Source organism: Canis lupus, chromosome 36 (assembly GCF_011100685.1).
Source record: "Canis lupus familiaris isolate Mischka breed German Shepherd chromosome 36, alternate assembly UU_Cfam_GSD_1.0, whole genome shotgun sequence".
In the NCBI taxonomy this organism is placed as follows: Eukaryota; Metazoa; Chordata; class Mammalia; order Carnivora; family Canidae; genus Canis; species Canis lupus.
Genome location: NC_049257.1, coordinates 16,619,839 through 16,640,636, shown reverse-complemented (window position 1 = coordinate 16,640,636; position 20,798 = coordinate 16,619,839). Strand labels below are relative to the sequence as shown.

The 20,798-nt window shown below is 38.5% G+C and overlaps 2 protein-coding genes and 1 pseudogene across 4 annotated transcripts in view; 2 read left to right on the top strand and 1 right to left on the bottom strand.

The window, feature by feature from the left end:
• The window catches only part of HAT1 (histone acetyltransferase 1), a 69,174-nt gene extending 49,910 nt beyond the window's left edge, over positions 1-19,264 (bottom strand). The window contains exons 1-2 of one of the 2 annotated variants that reach the window (XM_038584845.1): positions 19,104-19,264; positions 16,393-16,497 (exon numbers count right to left, since the gene is read on the bottom strand). In XM_038584845.1, coding sequence (XP_038440773.1) covers positions 16,393-16,486 — 94 coding nt within the window. In that variant the 5' untranslated portion in view covers positions 16,487-16,497; positions 19,104-19,264. Of the gene's footprint in view, positions 1-16,392; positions 16,498-18,709; positions 18,860-19,103 lie in introns of those variants that run through there. The other variant, XM_038584844.1, reaches the window with a different exon arrangement.
• The window catches only part of SLC25A12 (solute carrier family 25 member 12), a 207,090-nt gene that overhangs the window by 62,739 nt on the left and 123,553 nt on the right, over positions 1-20,798 (top strand). Inside the window, exon 1 of one of the 2 annotated variants that reach the window (XM_038584840.1) lies at positions 18,917-19,047. The exons of the other annotated variant lie outside the window; for it this stretch is intronic. Within the exon in view, the coding sequence (XP_038440768.1) occupies positions 19,003-19,047 (45 nt within the window). The 5' untranslated portion in view covers positions 18,917-19,002. Of the gene's footprint in view, positions 1-18,916; positions 19,048-20,798 lie in introns of those variants that run through there. 2 annotated transcript variants of the gene reach the window in all.
• Positions 12,481-12,954, top strand: LOC100687595 (annotated as a pseudogene).

The following is a 20,798-nucleotide window of genomic DNA, read 5'->3' as shown; positions in this document are numbered from 1 at the left end:
GATAGCAAAGAATTACCATTAATTTTCATAGATGTGAAAATGAAATTATGTTTATATATGTGAATATTCATATATTAGGACTGTTATGATGTTCAGAAATCTACTTTGGGGTGTCTGGGTGATGCAGGTTAAGCATCTCCAACTCTTGGTTTCAGCTTGGGTTGTGATCTCAGGGTCATAAAATCAAACCCTGAGATGGGCTCCGAGCACAGCACACAGTCTGCTTGGGACTTTCTCTCTCTTTCGCCCTCCTCCCAGAGTGTGTGTATGCATGCTCTTTCTCTCTCTAAAATAAATAAATCTTAAAAAAAGAAATCTACTTTCAAGTAATTCAGTAAAAGTACATATTAAAGCAAATATGATAAAATGTTAATTGTTGAATTTAGGTATTTGATATATAGGTAAGTATTGTTCTATTCTCTCCACTTTTCTTTTGTATTTGCAAATTTTCATAATGAAAACTTAAATTTAAAAAAGCCCTGGGCAAATAAAGCAAAATGTTAAGACGTGAAAAAACTAAGTGATGGGATCATGATATTCATTAGTTTGCTCTATATTTTTTGCATGTCTGTAATATTACAGAATTTAAAAAATTCAGTATGTCTAGACTTTTAATCCAAAAAAATTTCCACTACTGCATCTCTAATTTTAAAAATGTTTTGAAGTCTCTCCCTCTGCCTGTGTCTCTGCCTCTCTCTCTCTCTCTCTCTGTGACTATCATAAATAAAATAAAATAAAAAATTAAAAAAAAAAAAAAAAAGGGATCCCTGGGTGGCGCAGCGGTTTAGCGCCTGCCTTTGGCCCAGGGCGCGATCCTGGAGACCCGGGATCGAATCCCACGTCGGGCTCCCGGTGCATGGAGCCTGCTTCTCCCTCTGCCTGTGTCTCTGCCTCTCTCTCTCTCTCTCTCTGTGACTATCATAAATAAAATAAAATAAAAAATTAAAAAAAAATAAAATAAAAATGTTTTGAAGTCTCTAGAAATTATTAAAAATTAATTTCGAACTACTGCTTCTAATATAATATACAGCACTTTTGGTAGTGATGAGACACAGAAAAAGAAATGTAACAAATATCAAAAATATAGGTATGATAACTATTTCTATAATTTGGATTGGCCTTTTTCCAATAGACCTGTCATCTAAACTATTTTACTATTTCAGCATGAAATTTAGTTCACAGGTAATACAAACTAAAAGAAAGAGAAAGCAAAGCTTTGAGTCTTTTAGTTGAAGTAAAAATCAAATAGCTTAAGGCAAATATATAGTTAAATATTTATTCTTTGGATCTGATTAGATTTGGGTGAAAGAATCCAAGAGAAACTCTTTAAAGTCAATGCTATGCACTTTACAAAGGATTCTTTTAATATTGAATAAATGAAGTTTTTAGTCATTACATTACATGAAAACTGCTCACTGTACTACATTCAGCCACACCAAGATTCCAAAAAAGTTGTTTCCAAATTCCTGGGATTACACACTGAGAAGATATCTAAGGTTATACTTTATAGAGATTAGACTAAAAGTTATCTCCTCAAAAAAGGTCTTTAAGGTAAAAAGTCCTAAGCATAAACAAAAGGAATGAACAATTAGTGCTAGGAGGTTAGTCTTTCTAAGAGAAAAGAAACAAAGATGAATTTTCTATTCTTATTTAAAGAAAAAACCCTCAGGGGTGCCTGGCTGGATCAGTGGGGAGAGCACATGACTTTTAATCTGGGGGTCATGAGTTCAAGCCCCATATTAGGTATAGAGCTTACTTAAAAAAAAAAAAAAAAACAGGAACAAAAAAGCCTCAATACTTACACAAGTGTAGTAATAACTATAAAAGAAATGACACTAGGTCTCTGTATTTGTCTATTCCAGACATTTTGCATAAGTGGAATCATACAATATGTGCCTTTTATGTCTGGCTCCCTTTCTTTTCCTCCCTCCTTCCCTCTCCCCTTTTTTCTCTTTCTTTCTTTTCTTTTCTTTTCTTTTCTTTTCTTTTCTTTTCTTTTCTTTTCTTTTAAGTAGTTCCACACCCAGCATACAGCCAGCATAGAGCCATGGGGCTTGAACTCAGGACCCGGAGCTCAAGACCTGAGCTTAGATCAAGAGTCAGACACTTAGGGGCACCTCGATGGCTCAGTGGTTGAGTGTGTGCCTTTGGCTCAGGTTGTGATCCTGTGATCCTGGGATACAGCCCTGCATCAGGCTCCCTGTAGGAAGTCTGCTTCTCCCTCTGCCTATGTCTCTGCCTCTCTGGGTCTCTCATGAATAAATAAATAAAATCTTAAAAAAAAAAAAAAAAAGAAAAAAAAGAGACACTTAACCAACTAACCACTTAACCAAGCCATCCAGGTGCACCATGTCTGGCTTTTTTCACTTCATATGTTCTAGAGGTTCATCCATGTTATAGTATGTACCACCAGTTCATTCCTTTTTGTGGCTGAATAATACTCTGCTATATGGATATACCATATTTTGTTTATCCAGTCATCAGTTAATAGACATTTGGGATGTTTCCATTTTGGGGTTTTTATGAATAATGCTCCTATGAACGTTCCTGAACAAGTTTTTGTATGAACAATGTGGTATGCAACACAGGACATATTCATAAGAAGCAGTCACACACAATGTTATTAACCATACTATTAGTTGTCACTTGAACATTTACAGTGTATCAGGCAATTTGCTAAGGATTTTATAAACATTGTACTAAATCCCCACAAGTGTTTTAGAAAGTTAGGTATTATTATTACCTCCATTTTCTAGATGAAAAATGCAAAAGACTAAGTTGGCTGGTGGGCTTATGGCTGAATCAATCTGACATATATACATGAGAACATGTACAAAGTGTGAACTCTCCTGGATATCACAAATATGAATATTTTTAAGTCTTTACAATGCAGTTATATCAGTAAAGCAAGAGAGCAAGGGAGCAACCCCAAAATCAACCGATAGTAGAATGAGTAAATAAATTACATAAATGAAATTTTAATATAAACATTAAACATAATACTATTGAGAAATACCTGGTGACAGAAAAGTGTTGACAATACATTTAAGTAAACAGAACAAGACACTGTTACCTCAATTTTATGAAAGCTATAACATAAATTAATATATAATTTTTAAAAAACTAAAGAAGGAAATATCCCAAATTATAGTACATAAGTACTGTAGTTATTCTGAGTGATGAAATAATGTGTAATTTTTATTTCTTATATTCTTATACTCCCAAAATTCCTGCAAAATATTTAGCATTCCAACAGAGGAATATACAATATAAAAAACTATAATAATTTAAAATAAGCACTAAATTTTTTCTTTTCAGGAAAATCTGTCACTCAAATTTTTGGAGAAAAATGGAAGATCAGAGCCTAGAATATTAAATGGCACCTTATTACCAACACAGATCAATCTTCTATTTGACTATAAATCCTACTGTTTCCACTCCTATTTATAGTTTCTATATTTCCTAGTTATCAGGATCACTTCAGTAATTTCAGGAAGGACAAAATGCATAAAAGATACAGTCTACACTGTATGTTAACTAACTGGAATTTAAATAAAGACTTGAAGAAAAAAAAAGATACATTCTCCATGTCTTAATAGCCCAAAGCCCAATAATTAATAAATCACTAAGGCACATTAATTTAATTAGTTTTAAAGTTTAATAATGCTTAAGCATTTAACATAGGAACAGTCCATCGACAGGTGCTCATAATGCAGATATAAATGGATTCCAGTTCTCAAGCAGCTTCAGAGATGCTGCTACATATTTCCCATAATATCTAATTGTGCTCTGGACTATAAGTTTATTCATACTCCTGTGTTCTTTTAAAGATTTATCGGTTTATTTTAGAGAGAGCATATGTGCATGGGTAGGAGGAGCAGAAGGAGAGGGAGAAAGAATCCCAAGTGGACTCTGCACTGAGTATGGAACCCCCCTCGTAGGGCTGAATCCTAGGACCATGAGATCACAACCTGAGCCAGAGTCAGACGCTCAACCAACTGCGCCACCCAGGCGCCCCTTACTCTTGTGTCCTTTAAACAACTGAAATCTTAGTGTTTTGACCAATATATACTTTCCTTACCAATGTTAAACTGCAAAATAAGTGTAATTATATTATTTTAAAATGCAGCGGTGAAGGCAGGGCCCAGTATGTCCCTAACAACATTCCCATCAGCTCCACCAGCCTGCAACATTAGTCTTAACATTACAATATACCTTAGAAACCATCATAATTAATTCCATCATATTCTTTATTCCAGCAAATTTTAGTCCAATTCCTAGATTACCCCTTTTTACCTGGATTCTCATCCCCGTAGAGTAGCATAAAACTACTAATCTAATGCCAATTCCCACCCCAATCCAACTACCTGTGATTACTATAAAACTCATGAATCAATTATCACCAAAATTCTCCATATCCCAAACTTCTTCCTTGAATCTTCTATATCTTCTCACCCTAATAGTTTGTGGACAATCTGGCTCTCCCCCAAGACACTGCTTCTATTACAGCCCTCTCAAGTAGTGGCTGCTTTTTCTTTGTAACTGCTGGGACGAACTGTTCTAACTCCTTACTGCTGGTTTCAGATGAAGGTCCTTCTCTTCATATGTTAAGAACAATCAGCTTTGATGCTAATGCCCAATCTTTCCCTCATTCTTTGAGGAACATAGTTTTTGGCTTACTGTCCCTCTTTCGAACATTACTGACTTAAATCTTGGAGATTTAAAAACTCATGAAAATTACTAACTCAGTCTCTCAGTTTCTTGATTCCTTCTCCAAGAATCTTTCACTGTAACTTATTCCCATGACATGCCCTACCTCTTACCAATCATTATCAATAATTATACCCTTTAAATTTCCATGTCAAACACTGTACAATCAATCTTACCACTACCTCTTCCCAGCTCACTCTCTGTGATACCCTAATTCTAATAATTCTTCAACCTCCACCAGGGCTTACAATGTATTGATTAGAACACAATTTTTGCTGTCCTCCCCTCCTTTGTATCCTCAATTTCTTCCCTCTCCATGTAGAAAATCACTCCCTCATAAACATCCTCAACTCCTTTGTTCCAATCTTTGTTATGCCAGCCTAAAACCCCACTCTAGTTATAAATCTGACTATACGCCCACTTTTTGCTATACCCTTGCATCTGCATATGGCTCACCTTGACTTTACATTCATGAGTACTAAACTTGAAGTAGACCCTTAGTGCTACCTGACAATTATACTATAGTTCTCAAGTCTACTCACTCCTCTTGCTTGACAAGATGACTATTTCCTCAAACCCTCCAACATCTTCTAGAATCACATTCTCACCTGATAATTTTGCTTCTTGTTTCACTTAGGAACTAAGCATTCACAAGAGAATCTGCAGACTGGCACTCTATACCTTCCAATTTACTGTAGCCACTACTCCCATAGAATAAGTATGTCTTCCTCTTGTTAAACTGGCAGAGAGAAATTCTCCATGTCCCACCTAAGGCTGATCTCTCCACTGATATTCTTAAGAATATTCTCTCAGATTTTTCAAAGATATCACTCTACAAATACTCCCCATTCTTTTCCTGTAATCATTTGTCCCTTCTCTGATAGATCACAAGCATCAGCATAAAAACATGCTGTTATTTCTCCCATGCTTAAATAACTCTTGTTGTAATATTCCTATATGAAAAAGTAGTCTTCAATATAATGCAAGATGAAGAGTAAAAGCTGGACAGAGATAAAGAGATCCCTTTATTACCAGAGATGAAAGAACATCTGTCTACATCTGTATGAGCCTAATACTAGGCCTTCAAAATATATGAAGCATAACTATACTTCACTTAAAAAAAAAAAGAAAAAAAAACATAAAGCAAAAGCTGACAACTGAAGAAACAAATCCACAATTATAGTTGGAGATTTCAACAGACCTCTCAACTGTTCTGACAGAATAAGTAATTAAAAATCAGCAAAAATATACAAGACTTGAATAACACTATTAAGCCAATTGACATTTATAGAACCCTATATAAAACTGCAGAATATAAATTATTTTCCAACATTCTGACAAAAAAGTTAGATAAAATGGACAATTTCCTTAAAAGACAAAAATTACCAAAACTGACACAAGAAACACCAAATCAGAATAGTATTCAACCTAATAGATTTGTAATTAAAAACCTTCTAACAAAGAAAACTAGACACACAAAGAAAGCTTCATTGATAAATTTTACCAAACATTTAAAGAAGAAATAGTATTAATTTTTTGCAAACTCATTTTAGAAAATGGAAAACAGTTCCCTATTCATTTTATAAGACTAGCAAAACCCTGATACCAAAATTAAACTAAGACACACAAAAAAGATTACATTAAATCTGTAATGAACGTAGGGAGGGACACCTGGGTGGGTCAGCGGTTGAACGCTGTCTGCCTTTGGCTCAGGGCATGATCTCCAAGGTACGGGATCAAGTCCCACATCGGGCTGCTTGCATGGAGCCTGCTTCTCCCTCTGCCTACGTCTCTGCCTCTCTCTGTGTCTATCATGAATAAATAAGTAAAATCTTAAAAAAAAAAAAAAAAAAAAAAGAATGTAGGGAGAGTTATCTTAGTAACACTGAGCCCTTCAATTTAAAATTCAATCAAAACTGATTTCATTGAATTTTAAAAACACATAACACCAAACATTCATGAGGATGTGGAATAACCAGAATTATAATACATTGTTGGTGTGAGTATAAATGTACTTGGGAATTCAGTTTGGCAAGTATCTCATAAAGCTAAACATAAAACCACCCTATGACCTAGCAAATTTCTAGCAAATCCACTGCTACAAATTTACCCAAAATAAAACCATATGTCCACAAAAAGACTTGTATAAGAACATTCTTAGCAGAGTTATTTATAATAGCCAAAAACCAAAATGTCTAATAACTGACAAATAGTGATATATCCAACAATAGAATAATATTCAGCAATAAATAGGAATGAACCCCTGATACCTGCAATAAGATGCACCTCAAAAACATCCTGAATGAACAAAATCAGTCATAGTGTATGCATGCATAATTACATTTAAATAAGGTTCTAAAACAGACAAAACTAATTTTGGTGAAAGGAATCAGGACAGTAACATCTTGCAGGGAGTAGGGACTGAAAGGAAAGAAGCAGGGGCACTGGGGTGACACAGTCAGAATTTGACTCTTGGTTTGGGTTCAGGTTGTGATCTCAGGGTTGTGAGATCAAGCTCAGTGTCAGGCTCTGAGCTCAGCTCAGCTTAGCATCTGCTTGAGAGTCCCTCTTCGTCTCCCTCTGTCCCTCCCACTTACCTGTGCATGCTATCTCTTTCTAAAATAAATAAATAAATCTTTGTGAAAGGGAGGGAACAAAGTTCTATCAACTGAGAAGGCCCACTCTCATTAATGTTAGAACACTAACAGCAGTGAGTTCACCTGCTCAGATCTTGGCTTCAAAATGTCATTTTCCTCTTAAAACAAAAAACAAAAATAAAAGCAGGGCTCCTTGGAAAGACGACTGATTCCACAGCTGTGGCAGAGATAACACTTGGGCCTGGAATATTCTATTCCAGAAAGTAATCAAAAGATGAAGTAATCAAATAAAGGAGGAGGAGATATAAAAAAAACACAGAAGCCAGTATGAACTGGGCTCCTACTGGCCAAATCAGGTACACTGTAAGGACCAAAATAAATGATACCTAACAGATTATAATCCACTAAATAAAATAGGAACTAAGTAAGTGAAAGAACTGGAAGTTTGAGGAAAAACTGACAGGGGCTATGAGATCCGCACATCACTCCTGTGATACCCCTACCAAAGATCTGTAACTTGAAATAACTGAGCAAACATCAGATAAACCCAACTAAGGGACATTTTACAAAGTAACTGGTCTGCAATCAGTTCAAAGGTGTCAAGGTCATGAAAGTCAAGAAGAGAACTGACAACTGTTCTAGTCTGAAGGGGCCAAAAGAAACAGGCAACCAAATGTAAGCCGTGATCCTAATCAAACGAGATCCCTTTGCTCTAAAGGGCATGTGGGGACAAGTGGGGCAACTTAGAGGCTGAGAATTAAATGGTGATAATGTATCGATATTAGCTTTCTAATTTTGATGATTATATTCTGGCTATGGATAATAATGCTCTGTTCACAGTAAATACACGTTAAAGAGTATGTGGTGATGGTTCATCAAGTCAGCAATTTCTTCTGAAATAGTTTAGGGATAAAAGGTCTTTGTGTTTATACTTCCAACTTTTCTGTAAGTTTGCAATTGTTTCAAAGACAAAACAAAACAAAGAGGCACGTAAACCACCAGATCTGTTGCATGTCTCAATCTCCCAAAAATTGGGTTTTAAATTCAAACACCCAAAAAGCAGCTATTTTGGGGGGGGGGGGAATCTCCCTCGAACCTCACTGAATCATATACTTAGTGTTTCATTGTTCATGAAGTAGGTATCGCTTTTTAAAGAGCAAAAATAAAGTCATCTAACTTTATCCTGTGTCTTCGTCTAACTGCCCATTGCTCAACTTCACTTTTGAGCAAAATTCTTCATAAACAGCCTATACTCTACTTCTAATTTCTCTCTTCTTGATTTCTCTTAAATTAGTATAAAAAAGTAGATCCTAGGAGTCCATCACTTCTCTTGTTTAAGAAAAAAAATCATCAAATCACTAAATCCCCAGAGTCCTTATGTTACAAGAACTACCAGCAACATTTGACATAGTTGATTACTTCTTCTTCCTTCAAACACTTTTATCATTTGGCTTCTAGACACTTCATCCTCCCAAGCTATCCTCTGTCACAATGGCTTCCTTAATATTCCGTGAACACATCCAGTACATTCTGCACCTGCCATTCTTCTTCGTGTTAACACCCTTCCTCGAGATATCTATGCTGCTCACAAATTCTTTTCTTTTTTTAATCTATTCAAATGTCACCTTAGCAGTAGGACCTAATTACCCTGTATTTTCTCCATAATACAGATCACCATTTTTCACGTATTTCTGTTTCTCATAACCAGAATATAAGCTCCATGAAGACAGGGGCGGGGGGTAGGGCAGAGGACAAGGAAGAGAGAATGTCAAGCAAACTCCCCACTAAGCACAGGGCCTGCACTGGGGGCTTGATCCCATGACCCTGAGATCATGACCTCAGCCAATACCAAGAGGTGGCCACTCAGCCGACTGAGCCACCCAGGTGCTTCCATCCCTTTTTTTTTTTTCTTCTAAAGATTTTATTCATTTATTGATAAGAGACACAGAGAGAGGGGCAGAGACACAGGCAGAGGGAGAAGCAGGCTTCCTGCGGGGAGCCCAATGTGGGACTTGATCCCAGGACCCTGGGATCACACCGTGAGCCAAAGGCAGATGCTCAACCACTGAGCTACCTAGGTGTCCCTCCAGTTCCTTCATTTTTAAAATCAGGATGAGACAAGTAGCAACCTGGGCTGTTGTGAGGATTTAAGAAATAATACCTGCAGAAAACAAAAAGAAAAAAAGAATGCACAGTGGTATTAGTCACCTATTGCTGTGTTAACAAATTAGCTAACAACAAATACTTATGTCACAGTTTCTGAAGGCCAAGAACCTGGATGTGGCTTATTTGGCTGCCCTTGGCTCAGGACCTCTCAGGAGCTTGCAGATGAGCTACTGGCTAGAGATACAGTCATCCCATAACTTGACTGGGGCTGGAAGGCCTGTTTCCAAGCTCATTCACATGGCTCATAGCAGGCTTCGGTTACTTGTGGAGACTTCACTTTTTTGCCACCTGTCTTTACACATAGCACTGCTTACAACATGGCAGCCTGCTTCTTCTAGAACTGGTGATCTAAGAGAGAAAATCGGAGTGCCCATTACAGAATCCAAGTCTTTTATAACCCAACCTTGAAAATGACTTGCATCACTCCTGCTATATGCTATCGGTCACACACAACAGCGTTGTGTGGCAGACCAGGGTATGAACGTCAGGAGGCTGGGTCACTGGGGACCATCTACCATTGGCTCTTAGCACAGTGCGCGACACATAATAAAGCCTAACTACTTGGATAGTGGTAGTATTAAGATATTATGACGATGGGGCACCTGGGTAGCTCAGTGGTTGAGCATCTGCCTTTAGCTCAGGTCATGATCACAGGGTCCTAGGATTGAGTCTTGCATCAGGCTCCCTGCATGGAGCCGGCTTCTCCCTCTGCCTCTGCCTCTGCCTCTGCCTCTCTCTCTCTCTCTGCCTCTCATGAATAAATAAATTAAATCTCTAAAAAAAAATTATGAAAATATATAAAGAAGAGAGTGAAAGTCACTTATAATCCTATCATTTTGATAGAGTAGGCATTCCTAAAATGATTTTTTTCCCTAAGAAGGACTACTAGGAATGCAACCATGATTTTAAAAAATTTCTACCACATCCACAGAAAAAGCTTATAAATTACTGAAATACTAACTTAGGAAAATAAACCTTGAGATCCGTTTATCTTTTCTCTTTGGAGTCTCTATAGCACACCCTTGTGTAGCCTTTCTTGTTTATCCTTCTCTTAGGCACTGTGGCAGTTCTGAATTTGGGGCATCATATACCCTGTCTCTGTCATCAGTAAGTTTATTATTTCCCTATAAGATCAAATAAAAATAGGTCAGGGATGAAAAGAACACATTGGGTTTTAAATTCAAACACCCAAAAAGCAGCTATTTGGGGGGGGGATCCCCCTCGAACCTCACTGAATCATATACTTAGAGTGTGTTTCATTGTTCATGAAGTGGGTATCACTTTTTTTTTTTTTTTTTCTTTTTGGGTATCACTTTTTAAAGAGCAAAAATAAAGTCAACTTACTTTTATCCTGTGTGTTCATCTAGCTGCCCATTGCTCAACTTCACTTTTGAGCAAAATTCTTCATAAACAGCCTACACTCCATTTCTAATTTCTCTCCTCTTTATTTCTCCTAAATTAGTATAAAAAAGCAGATCCTATATTCCATCACTTCTCTCATTTAAGAAATATCATCAAATTGGGACACCTGGGTGCTCAGCGGTTTGGCGCCTGCCTGCCTTTGACCCATGGTGTGTTCCTGGAGTTCCAGGATCAAGTCCCACATCGGGCTTCCTGCATGGAGCCTGCTTCTCCCTCTGCCTGTGTCTCTGTGTCTCTCTCTGTGTCTCTCATGAATAAATAAAATATTTAATAAAAAAAAAGAAAAATCATCAAATCACTAAATCCCCAGAGTCCTTATGTTACAAGAACTACCAGCAACATTTGACATAGTTGATTACTTCCTCCTCCTTCAAACATTTTTATTATTTGGCTTCTAGACACTTCATCCTCCCAAGCTACCCTTCTGTCACAATGGCTTCCTTAATATTCCTTGAATACGTCCAGTACATTCTGCACCTGCCATTCTTTCGTGTATTAACACTCCCCCTTGAGATATCTACAGTGCTCACAAATTCATTTCTTTTATTATCCACTCAAATGTCACCTTAGCAGTAGGATCTAATCACCCTGTATTTTCTCTATAACACAAATCACTATTTTTCATGTATTTCTGTTTCTCATAACCAGAATGTAAGCTCCATGAAGACAATTACTATCTGTATACTGCTGTATCTCCAATGCCAGAGAAATGCCTCCTGCCACTAAGTATAGCTAAGTTAAGTATTTGGCAAACGGTGAATGAAATAAATATAAAATATAAAGCGTCTCTCAGCAGAACAAACAATATGCTGTATTTTAAAACAGATTATATGGCTTTTTTTTTTTAAGATTTTATTTATTCATTCATGAGACAGAGTAACAGAGAGACAGAGAGACAGAGAGAGAGAGGCAGAGACACAGGCAGAGGGAGAAGCAGGCTCCATGCAGGGAGCCCGACGTGGGATTCGATCCCGGGTCTCCAGGATTACACCCTGGGCTAAAGGCGGTGCTAAACTGCTGAGCCACCCGAGCTGCCCGGTTATAGGCCTTTTTGGTAGAATTTAAACCGTACAGTGGAGAGTGTGGGATCAGGGAAAACAAAACACACATTACATAGGTAGAGACAGGAGTGAGAAAGTACAAGAACAGAAAAATTAGATAACAAAAGCAACAAATAATAAAGGAAATAAAATTGGTAGGTAAAAAAAGTATATAATCAAATCCAAGTATGTGCGCTCTGCAAAAGACACACCCAAAAGGGAAGACAGGTTAAAAGTAAATGGAAGGGTCAAAAATGTATCATGCAAACTGCAAAACTTGGAATGAAATCTGAATTGTATTAAGGCAGAAAAACATTCCAACATTAAATGGTATAAGTTCCAGGATCAAGTCCTGCATCGGGCTTCCTGAATGGGGCCTGCTTCTCCCTCTGCCTGTGTCTCTGCCTCTCTCTCTCTCTGAATGAATAAATAAATCTTTAAAAATAAATAAATAAATAGATAGATAGATAGATAGATAAACAAACAAATAATAAATCAAACAAACAAACTGGTGAGGGCATTAAAGCCCTAGTCAAGTAGGAAGGTCAAGAAACATAGTCACAAAGAATACAAAAGTTGACCTTCACCTCCCCCCCACCAAAGTAAGTGCAAAGGAGAAAAACAAATCAATCTCATCTATAAATGGTAATATAAAAATATTTAAATATAAATCTTCATGGCAGGTTAGCTGCATATGTTGAAGGACACAACCACTGGAATTGCTACCTTTTGCAAGATTGAAATCATGGCAGGTCCAGAAACTGATACCCAATTCCATTTCACTGGCATCAAAAAATATTTCAACTCATACTCTCACAGGTAGAATGAATTGTGTATTGGCCACATATTGGAGGCATTGCTTTGATGATTTTATACTTCAAATTAAGGTCTAAAAACACACCAGCTGTGAAAGCAACATAAATGGACTTTAACTTGGACCTCATCTGTTAAGTTCCCATGCTTGGAGAAGCTAATGTCAACTCATCATGTGATACTCAATTTGTACAACAAATTATGAACCTGGAAAAAAATAAAAATAAATAAATAAATAAAATAAAAATAAATATAAGTCTTCATGAATTTGTTAAGATATCTCAAGATATTCAGTTTAGAAATGCAAGAGTAAGAGTGGGTCAATATATAAAGGTATAATAAAATCTATCATACTAATTAAATATTATGTATTATAAACACTGTATATAACATAATCATTATTTCCACTGAAACCAAAATGGCACTTGATAAACTTTAATATGCACGTTTGAATAAAAACTCTTTGCAAAACAAACTATTCTTCAAAGTAGTAAGCAAGGATCATGTTTAGTGGAGAAATACTAGAACCATTCTCATTAAATTAAGGAACAGGGATGACTATAATCATTTTTTTTTTAAGATTTTATTTATTTATTCATGAGAGACACAGAGAGAGAGCAAGGCAGAGACACCGGCAGAGGGAGAAGCAGGCTCCATGCAGGGAGCCCGATGTGGGACTCGATCTGGTGACTCCAGGATCACGCCCCGGGCCAAAGACAGGCACTAAACCCTGAGCCACCCCAGCCGCCCTCATTTTTTAACACTGTTCTGAAAGTGTTAGCCAATGTAGTTTGAAAGAGAATGGGGGGCGCCTTCGTGGCTCAGTCGGTTGAGTGTCAAGTCCTGATCTCAGCTCCAGTCTTAATCTCAGGGTTTTGAGTTTAAGCCCATGTTGGGCTCCATGCTGGGTGTGAAGCCTACTTTAAAAAAAGAGAAGGAGGGTAGCTCAAGTGGCTCAGCAGTTTAGCACCACCTTCAGCCCAGGGCCTGATCCTGGAGACCCTGGATCGAATCCCACATCAGGCTCCCTGCATGGAGACTGCTTCTTTCTCCCTCTTGCCTGTGTCTCTGCCTCTCTCTCTCTGTGTCTCTCATGAATAAATAAATAAAATCTTTTAAAAAAAAAAAAAAAAGAGAGAGAGAGCACATGCAAAGAACGTATCTATTAAAAACAAAGTGAATTTATGAAAATGATCCAGATAATATGGTTGTAGGCCTGAAAAACACTCAGCTGAAGCCACTTTCCACAAAGTAAGAGAATCTAGAAAATTACCAAGTTTTAAAATATATTAAAAAAAAAAAAAAAACGAGATCCCTGGGTGGCGCAGCGGTTTAGTGCCTGCCTTTGGCCCAGGGCGCGATCCTGGGGACCTGGGATCGAGTCCCACGTCAGGCTCCCGGTGCATGGAGCCTGCTTCTCCCTCTGCCTGTGTCTCTGCCTCTCTCTCTCTCTCTCTGTGTGACTATCATAAATAAATTAAAAAATTAAAAAAAAAAAACAAACCAAAAAGATAATCCAATTAAAAAATAGGCAAAGGATTTGAATAGATACTTCTACAAAGAAGATATACAAATGGCCAATATGCACATGAAAAGATGCTCAAGATCATTAGTCATTAGGGCAATGCAAATCAAAATCACAATAAGATATCATTTTACGTCTACTAGGATGGCTATAATAAAAAAAAAAAACAGAAAATAACAAGCACTGACAATGATGACAATGATATGGTGAAACTGGAACCTCGTACATTGTTAGTGGGACTATAAAAGTGCAGATACTACGTAAAATAATTTGGCAGTTCCTCAAAGTTAAACACAGAATTAACATACACTCAGTAATTCTATTCCTGGCTATATAGTAAAATAATTGAAAACAGGAACTCAGATACTCATATACTGATGTCCACAGTAGCATTACTTACAAAATCCAAAAGGTAGAAAAGATCCCAAAGTCCATCAACAGATGAATAAACAAAATGTAGTATAAAAACACAATGGAATATTATTAAGCCACGAATAGGAATGAAGTCCTGATATATGCCACAACATGAAATATTTGCTAAGTGAAATAAGTCTCTCATGAATAAACAAATCTTTAAAAAAGTTCTAAAAGTCAACCTGTTCCCGCACTTTACTTGTACTTAATCACACATTTAATCTTTACAACCACTATAAAAATACTATTAACTTTATTATAAGATAAGGAAACTTAGCCATGGAATGCCATGGGACCAGAATTCATGAACAGGCAATTATTTTTTTAAATAGTTTTATTAAGGGGTGCCTGGGTGGTTCAGTCAGTTAAGAGTCTATCTGTGGCTTAGGTTATGATCCTGGGATCCTCAGATCAAGTCCCACATTGAGCTCCCTGATCATCGGGAGTCGGCTTCGCCCTCTCCCTCTCTCCACAGCTTGTGCTCTCCCTCTTTCAAGTAAATAAGTAAAATCTTTTTCTAAAAAAAGCTTTACCTGAGGTATAGTTTACATACCACAAAACTTGTTTTAAGCATATAATTCAGTAATTATCAGTAAATTTAGAATTGTGTGACCACAGCCAAAATCTAATTTTAAAACACTGCCATTAGGCAGCCTGGGTGGCTCAGCAGCTTAGCGCCACCTTCAGCCCAGGGCATAACCCTGGAGACCCGGGATTGAGTCCCACATCAGGCTCCCTGCGTGGAGCCTGCTTCTCTCTCTGCCTGTGTCTCTGCCTCTCTCTCTCTCTCTCTCTCTGTCTCTCATGAATAAATAAATAAAATCTTAAAAAAAAAAAAAAGAATGTTACTATTAAGAAAAAAAAACCCACTGCCATTGTCCCCAAAAATCTTATGCCCATGTGCAGTTATTCTCTGTTCTCAGAGTCAGCCCCAGGCAACTACCATTCTACCAACTATCAACTACCATTCTCTGGATGTGCTTTTTCCAAACATTTCATACAAACAGAATCACACTGTATGGGGCGGGGGGTTCTATATGATTTCACTTAAGAGTATTTTTAAGTTCATCCGTGTTGTAGCATATATCAGATCTTCAGTCCTCCTTTTTATTGTCAAGTAGTATTCCATCATATAGATATATCATACTTTGTTTATTCTATTACCAGTTGATGGAGATCTGAGTTGTTTCCATTTGGGGGCTACTATAAATAATGCTGCTATGAATATTCATGTCCTAGTTTCTGTACGGACATCTGTTTTCATTTTTCTTGAGAAGATACCTAGGAGTAGAACTGTTGGATCATATAGTGCATTTAACTTTTTAAGAACCTGCCAACCTGTTTTCCAAAGTATTTGCATCATTTTACATTCCGATCAGCAACATTGTTTTCCACATTCTCACCAACACTACTGCCTACTATTTTTATAAGCAAAAATGAAAGGTAAATAGCTTCAAAAGCCTGAGAACACCTACGCTTATCATTTTTTGCCATGCTGTCCTTCCTAGATGTAAACTCCGCCACCTCTTAAACATCTACCCACTCCATGACATAATGGACTGAATAAAATCTGAATGTGTTCAATACATGCAGAAAACTACACATTTACATGAACTGCTCTTACATAAAATTCTACCTCAAATTAAAAAAAAAGATTATATATGAACACACAGTACAGAATACCACTTAGAAATAGCATACATACCTAATTTTAGTTCAATTGCTGTGTTGGTGTTACATTTGTACTCCGCCAGCTTCTTCTCCACTGCACTCTTGTACTCAACCAAAAATTTCTCCATAGCACCAAATCCTAAGGAAAAGTTTTCAGAAGGTCTTGTTGAAATGGTTTAAATAGTCAAACCCACAGAGAGGGTTCTTATTAGGAGTGGAATAATAGGAAAAAATTTTAATGCTAATAGATCATAAAAGCACAGGTCATTCTCCATATATTCCTAAATAAATGTATTGAGTAGGACTGCCTTGTTATACAACAGGAAAAACATCATTTTTGCCAGAGGTGTATGAACGAGGCTTGCTTTACATAAATTAGTAAATCCAAAAAGTAACATGACTACTGACATTTCTTTATATTTAATACTAACATATATTATCTGCTAGGACCTATACCTAAGCAGCTTTTTAAAAATATAAAAAAGAGTACCACTGCTCAACCAAGACCTAAGATGAGAATATCCTTTGATAATTACAATAGCATTTTATCTCTAATACTTGAAAACTTCTACCCAGAGTATTTTAGATCAACTATTAAAAAACCATCAATTGATAATGCATAGATAATCTCAGGAAGGACAGACAAGAAACTGGTAACCATGGTTATCTCTAGGATAAGAGAGAAGGAATGGGGACAGGGTTAGGAAAGAAAATTTTCAGTGCATTAAACAAATGTTTTTTTAACCATAGGTGTACAAAGTCATAAACTACAGGCTACTGGAAACCAAATGGTTTTACTAGATCGTAGCTACCCATCAATATATGTAACAAGTAATTAAAAATGGAAGCAATCATTATTCAGATAAACTTTCAAGCAAAGATGACAATAAACCTCCGGACAAAATGAAAAAAAAAATTTGTAGAAATTCAGGAAAAAGGAAATCATGTGCAGAAATAAACATGCCATGAACTTCAGCAGGTGGTTAAAACACACATAAACAGAAAATAGGGAACATTTGAGGCAGTCTAAGATGAAGTCTGTTGTCAGAATTCCTGGAATCGCATCCAGCCTTCGTCACTTAACTTACTGGGATGTGTGAACTAGAACTAGAGCACATTGCTTGACTCCTCTGACCCTAATCTATTAAATTGGGATAACAGAACCCACTTCAAGGAGTTATATATAAACCACAAAACTTGACGTGTTTGAAATCATACATTGGCTTAAATCCCCACAGATCTATTAGATACTATATCCGCCCCATTTCATATTAAAACACTCAGGCTTCGGGAGAGGTTTACTTGCTTAAGTGCACCCAACTATTTAAGTGGTGAAGCACAGGTTCAAATTTAGGGGTAAGTCTTACTACGTGCACACCGCACAAAATACATATGCCCCCCTCTTTTACAGCGCCAGTGCACCCCCAAGATCCCAGAGTCACTCTCTGGTAGAAAAAATCCTTCTTTAAATATCTATAGAGCTCACGTGATAGCCTGTCTATCCAGCACATCCGTGGAACTGTAGTAAGACTACTAGGAAGGCACTGGGGGCGGAAAAAAAAGTACAAACTGTCCATCACTGCAAAAGATATGTAACTGGGGGGGGGGGGAGTATACACTCACACCAGAACAGTCTTAATAGTAATGATTAGTATTAAACGCTGTAAACTAAAGAGACTTTAAAAAAATAAAAATAAAAAAAAGAGAATTGAACGTGAAAATCATAGCATAAAATACTAAGAGAAGTTTAGATGAAGGAAGCATGCGAGGACCATCTTTCTCAAAGGAAATCTGAATCGATCCCAGGAATATTAAAGCGCGAGAGATTTAAGAAAAAAAAAAAAAAAAGACGACTGCGAAGACTCAAAGGGGAGCCCCCGGTGCGGGGCAAGGCAGCGATGCGCTAGCTCAGAAGCGGACTGTCGTCGAAGGGAGGTGGAGGGAGACCTGGAGCAGGAGGGCGAGCCCAACCCGAAACCCGGCGGGCGGGAACACAAGCAGCCCGCTGCGGCTCGGGCGGCAGGGGGGAAAGGGAACGAGCGGATAAGCAGGCCGCGAGGATCGGGCAGCTTGCGAGCCACCCCGCGACGCTCTCCCCCGGCGGCCGCGGCCCTCGGCCGGGGCCGAGCTCTCCGCAGACGGCGCAGCACCCCGACTAGTTGGGGGCGGGGGCACGAACCTCGGCCGACAGGGAGCTGGGCTGAGAGTTCCGTGCTCTCCGGCTGCCGCAAGCCTTCTGGAACCCAGGCCGGCGCCCGAGAGTTCCAGGCGGGCACTGTCACCACCGCCTCGGCGTTCTTCCCCAAACCTGCCCGCCCCCTCCCCTTGGTAAACTTTTCCCGGGAACTTACCCGCCATTTCCGAGCTGCGAGCACCCGCGGCTGAGGAAGGACGAATCAACCCGCGCGCTCCCTGGCCGGAAGTGAGCTCATTGCGTGACGCACATCCCCCCGCCCACCCCTGGTAGGCCCGCTAGCCAATGAGAGGAGGGGACTCGAGGCGCCGGGAGGTGGAAGCGCCTCGGGAGGCGGGGCCGACTCCGCGGGGAATGCTCCGACCGTTGCCTAGCCACGGCGAGCGCCGTCAGCCGCGTTGCAGGCCTGAACCCGCGGAGGAGGCCGCGTGAGGGGCCGTCTCTAGAAGGATGCGCGCGGGCTCCCGCGAGGACAGCTCTGGGGTTGCAGACCCGGTAATGCTGTTGTCTGTTTCCCCAGCCAGGGTTCGGAGACTGGTAGTAAAACTTACCCCTTTGGCCTGTACAGACACCTGAGGCCTAGGTATACATGTAGGTAAAATGTGGGGCTTGACTTGCAGGTGCGGGAGACATTTACGTTTATTTTGTTTCTATTTTTGCCATAGATTCCCGTCTGACATTGTTCTTCTTTGCTCATGCGTTTTCCTTGCAGCCCACAGTGTAATAGTCAGGGATCCTACTATCACACTAACGGTTACTAGGCAACCATTTGGAGCGCGGAAATTGTTACCTAATAATACCGCAAGCCGCCCGCTCTGCCCTACCTGTCTGTCTCAAGTCCCAGTGGCCTGAACCACATCACGGGATGCTTCCTGATTCGGGCCTTAGGGCTTATTAGTACCTCATTAACTGTTGACACTTGTTTGTCCCAGAAGATATTTAGATATCCATAAATACTCCCCAAGGTTGTCTAGACCCTTAAAATGCCCCGTCTCAATGAATGTTGGTTAATAAGCTTTACAGTGCTATTGCAGAGAGCTAAAATGGACCTGTGGGGGGCAGCCCGGGTGGCTCAGTGGTTTAGCGCCGCCGTCAGCCCAGGGCGTGATCCTGGGACCCAGGGATCGAGTCCCACGTCGGGCTCCCTGCATGGAGCCTGCTTCTCCCTCTGCCTGTGTCTCTGCCTCTCTCTCTCTCTCTCTCTCATTAATAAATAAATAAAATATTTCAAAATAAATAATCTTTCAAAATGGTGAGACTTGTTTCTTTACAAAACCACCTAATTTGTAGGTCAGCCAATAGCTGACCAGCAATTATGCTTATAAGAAAATAAGTAACTCTGAGAAAGATTAGTCCTGTGACTTTATGGTTAGTTGTAAGGAAGAAATGTAATGAAACTTATATGAAAATAAGAAATAAGATGAACATGAACAAGACGTACGATTAAACGTACACTATGGGGTTAGCATTTAATATGACCTGCTTGCAAAATTGAGGTTATAGGTTTTTTTAAAGATATTTATTTATTTATTTATTTATTTATTTATTTATTTATTTATTTATTTATTTTGACAGAGAGAGTGCAAGCAGGGAGAGGAGCAGAAGGAGAGGGACAAGCAGATGCCATGCTAAGCATGGAATATAATGGGAGGCTTGAACTCATGACCTTGAGATCATGACCAGAACCAAAATCAAGAGTTGAGTGATTAACTGACTGAACCCCCAGGGGCCCTGAGGTTATAGTTTTATAGTGTCCTTGTCTTATAATTATTCACATGTATTTTTTGTAATGCTAGAGAATACATGTTTAGATACAGTCATTCTGAAAGAATGAATTCTTTCAGAAAAGTAGTAGTAAAATTACCAAAAGGGAAATTTCTTTTTTTGCATATTTTCTCCCCCTTTTTAAATTTATATTTTATCTTGTTCTATAGGGGATTATGGAGGTGAATGTTAACCACCGTGGAATAACATTTCTGCAAAAAGAATATGCTGTCCTTTTACATATGGAAGAGGCGGCACAGAGGGCTGTGGAAAGTTCAATGCCCTGCTAGCCTCAGTTCTACTACTTCATGATTGTATAACCTTGTTTCATCTATTAAGTGGAGATAATAATATCTTCCCAGTCACCACACCTGGGTTGTAAAAATTAAATGGAACAATATTTATGAAAGAGGTTTGTAAACTCTAAAATTATATGTTAATATGTGGCAATAGAAGTATAATATTTACTCTAGAATAGGAGT